General features: G+C 50.8%; 1 protein-coding gene across 1 annotated transcript in view; it reads left to right on the top strand.

Annotated features, from left to right (window-relative positions):
* POU3F3 (POU class 3 homeobox 3) overlaps positions 1–998 on the top strand; it is a 5,819-nt gene extending 4,821 nt beyond the window's left edge. The window contains exon 3 of the mRNA XM_015638092.2: positions 4–998. Within this exon, the coding sequence (XP_015493578.1) occupies positions 4–960 (957 nt within the window). The 3' untranslated portion in view covers positions 961–998. The remainder of the gene's footprint in view (positions 1–3) is intronic.
* The last annotated feature ends 2,999 nt before the right edge of the window (positions 999–3,997 follow it).

The following is a 3,997-nucleotide window of genomic DNA, read 5'->3' as shown; positions in this document are numbered from 1 at the left end:
CAGCAGCCGCCGCCGCCGCCCGACGTCAAGGGCAGCGGCGGACGCGACGACCTGCACTCGGGCGCGGCGCTGCACCACCGGCCGCCCCACCTGGGCCCCCCGCACCAGGGGCACCCGGCGGCCTGGGGGGCGGCGGCGGCCGCCCACCTACCCTCCATGGCCGGCGGGCAGCAGCAGCAGCAGTCGCTCCTCTACTCGCAGCCCGGGGGTTTCACGGTGAACGGCATGTTGAGCCCCCCCCCCGGCGGTCAGAGCCTGGTGCACCCGGGGCTCGTGCGCGGCGAGACGCCGGAGCTGGGCGAGCACCCCGGGCATCACCACCACCACCACCACCAGCACCCCGGGCACCACCCGCCGCACCACGGCGGCGTCAACAGCCACGACCCGCACTCGGACGAGGACACGCCGACCTCCGACGACCTGGAGCAGTTCGCCAAGCAGTTCAAGCAGCGGCGGATTAAGCTGGGCTTCACCCAGGCCGACGTGGGGCTGGCGCTGGGCACCCTCTACGGCAACGTCTTCTCGCAGACCACCATCTGCCGCTTCGAGGCCCTGCAGCTCAGCTTCAAGAACATGTGCAAGCTGAAGCCTTTGTTGAACAAGTGGCTGGAGGAAGCCGACTCTTCCACGGGCAGTCCCACCAGCATCGACAAGATCGCCGCCCAGGGCAGGAAGAGGAAGAAGCGGACCTCCATCGAGGTGAGTGTCAAGGGGGCCTTGGAGAGCCACTTTCTGAAATGCCCCAAGCCCTCCGCCCAGGAGATTACGAACCTAGCGGACAGCCTGCAGCTGGAGAAGGAGGTGGTCAGGGTTTGGTTTTGCAATCGGAGGCAGAAAGAGAAACGGATGACCCCCCCGGGGATCCAGCAGCAGACCCCCGACGATGTCTACTCCCAGGTCGGCACCGTCAACTCCGACACGCCGCCCCCTCACCACGGACTGCAGACCAGCGTGCAGTGAGGGGCACCGCGGGCGGGCCGGGCAGCGCGGGGGCAGCGCGGGCCAGGCCGGGCCGGGCACCGCCGCCGGCACCGCCACCGGCTCCGGCACCGCCGCGCACAGCCGCACGCTCACACAGACACACACGCGCGCACACACACACACACACACACACGATCCAGGCTCGTTCAGACTGCTTGTGTTTATATATATATGGATATATGCGTGCATCTATATATATATAAGATCGATACCAATAGGGAGCGGTGGAGAAGGTCGATCCGAGCGAGAGCGTTTAGACCGTGTTGGGAAAACGGGGTGGAGATGCATAATGCACCAAAACTGCAGATGTGCCGGGGGGTTGGTTGGTTGGTTGGTTGTGGGGAAAGGGCTTGGGGGGTGGGCTGGGGCTTTTTAAATTTTATTTTTATTTTTCTCCAAATTATCCCCTTCTCGCAGTAAGGAACACCACTGTCTGCGCTTCTTCTCTCCCCTCCTCCCCACCCCCCCCCAACTCTTCCCCCATCCCCAAAAGGGCTCTCTTCTATGAATCACAGAAACTTTTTTTCTCCTTTCTCTCTCCCTCTTTTTAATTTCTTTTTCAATGGGAGCAATCAAAAAAAAAAAAAAAAGGGAAGCAGAAGAAAAATAATCTGGTTAATCAGAGGGTGCCTGCTGCATTCCAGCACCCTGTTTTTCTTGGCCAAACCGTAGAATTTTGGTGCAAGGCAGACATCCACTCTGAAAACATATATATCTATATATCTATATATTCTGCAAAATGAAAGGGTCCACTTTTTTCCAGGAAAAAAAAAATATGCACACAGCACTAAAAACAAGCAGACTGAATAGGGAAGCAAATACATATATATATATTTATCTATATATATAGGTATAGCTATAGAACAAAAATATGGAAATAAATGCCCGCACGCGGAGAAAACTGACCCTGAGGAGAAAGGGGGGAGGGACAGACGCCAGGGGGAGGGTGAAAGAAGGAGAGGTTGTTGGTCCCTAAAGTTCGAGCTCTGTAGAAGGACTTTGCATGAATTAAAGGAACCAGGGAAAGAAAGGGAAATAATTTAGGGCTGTCAAAGTCCTGCTCCTGACGGCTGCCAATCATCATGGAAGAGTCATAAAAAAAAAAAAAATCCACTGCTAATATTTTTTTTATTAATATTTTTATTTTTTATTTCTGGACTGATTCAGATAAAGGGATTTAGAAGGACTGAGCATCTGCAGCTGCACTTATCTGAACTTCTCCTCTCCTAAATCCGTTGCCAACTTTGATTGAATGGGTGCTGTGGATGTGATTATATAATACTGCCATTTCCAAGCAGTGTTTTTGGTAGGTTTTAATAAACAGACTTTTCAAAAAGACGGCAATATAGAATTGTTAGATCCGTTGTTGATCTAAAAAAAAAAAAAAAATTTGCTTTATATTTTCATTAAATGACTTCTTTTAATATTTTATTCAGAATACCTATGAACTGCTGCAAAACGGTAATTTATTTTTTCCCCAGATCTTGTATTACGTGTTTTTTTCAGACGAGCACAAATCAAAATGAAATGAAAATATGGACAGTTGTTAGGTAATAAGGGTATCTTTTGATGTGATAATTTGATTGTAATTTAATTTGAGTAGTGATTCCGTAAGAGCTGATTGAGAAAATAAATTTGTTAGAATGAAATAGTCTGTGTCTGATGCATAAACACTGTGTCGAAAAACAAAACAAAACAAAACAAACAACAAAAAAAAAAAAGTTCTCTGAAGGGACATACTGCTAAAGTGAGAGAAATACCGAGGGTCCGACCTGCCGGCTGCACGGCCCGTGCTCCCCGGCGGTGCCCCCGCCTCACCCCTGCTGCTGCTTGCCCGACACATCTAGATGTGTATAAGAGACAGGATTAGAGCTCACCAAATGCCACCTTCTCCCCGAAAGGGCTGTGCCGCCTCGGTTTAGGCTGGCACTCGGGCGCGGGCGATACCTGAGCGCGTCCTCAGGTCCCGCGTGGCGGGTGCTGAGAGGGATGTTTCCAAAAGTTCAGTCTTGTTTCCTCTCTTTCCAAACTGAGGATAGACGGGGGGGAGGTGCGGGGGGGGGGGGGGGGGGAGCAAAGAAGGAGAAGGGGGGCTGAGCTATAATTTATTTTGACTCATTTTATGTATGTATTAATATTTGTATTTAATTTATCTTTATAATTTAAGGAAAAGGTACGGTTTTTGGTTTTTTTTCTGATCGAATATATAGAATAATACTTTCAGCATCCTACGTGCAGTCTGCCTAGTTCACCGTTTCTGTTGTTGATGTTGCTGTGGCTGTTGTTGTTGTTTTAAGGTTTTTCTATGGGGTGTGAAGTGGTGTAGTCTAGTTTTCTCCACTTTGCCATAGCTCTGCCATGCCTTCTTTGCAAACACACGCGCGTGTCAGTAACGTTGGAGATGCCAAGAGATGCACTAGCTGACCTGTCATATTCATCCACTAGAATTTATTGCAATGTAGGGACAAGTGAATGACCGCCTCAACTCTCTTCATCTTGCAGCGGGGAGGTTGTGGGAAGCAGAGAGCTGATCTAATGCATCCACCCGCCCCCACTGGTAGTCTGCTGGAGAATAAGGTTTTCTTTTATGATCCAGCTCGTCTGTGGCTTCTTCCTCACCTTCCTCTTCCTCCCCTCCTCTGCGCCCCCTCCCTCCTGCCTCGCTTCCCTACGTGCTATTGAGGCAGGGGTTAAACCCCCAGAAAACTGCTGTAGGAACAACAAGCATTTCTTCCTTTCAGATAGGCCTTGTGTCAGTCCATAAATCAAAGCCAACCTGGGAGCCGCGCACCGGGATGCATTATTTTAACACCAGCTCGTAGTAAATATCACCGTCCGTTTGATTTGTGAAATCCGAAAGGCCCTACTGACACGGAGGAAATAAGAGGGGGGGTGGGGGAAGAAGCCAACCCAACAAAGGGAAAGAGAACCCGAAAGGGTAAAGGACGCTATTTCTTTTGTTCGTTTTAGCAGAAGCTGCTGGCTGATTTTGCAGCTGGGGAGGGAAGAAGGGCCG

Source organism: Parus major, chromosome 1 (genome assembly GCF_001522545.3).
Source record: "Parus major isolate Abel chromosome 1, Parus_major1.1, whole genome shotgun sequence".
Classification (NCBI taxonomy): Eukaryota; Metazoa; Chordata; class Aves; order Passeriformes; family Paridae; genus Parus; species Parus major.
Note: the sequence above shows the minus strand (reverse complement) of the source record. Positions and strands in the feature narration are given on the sequence as shown.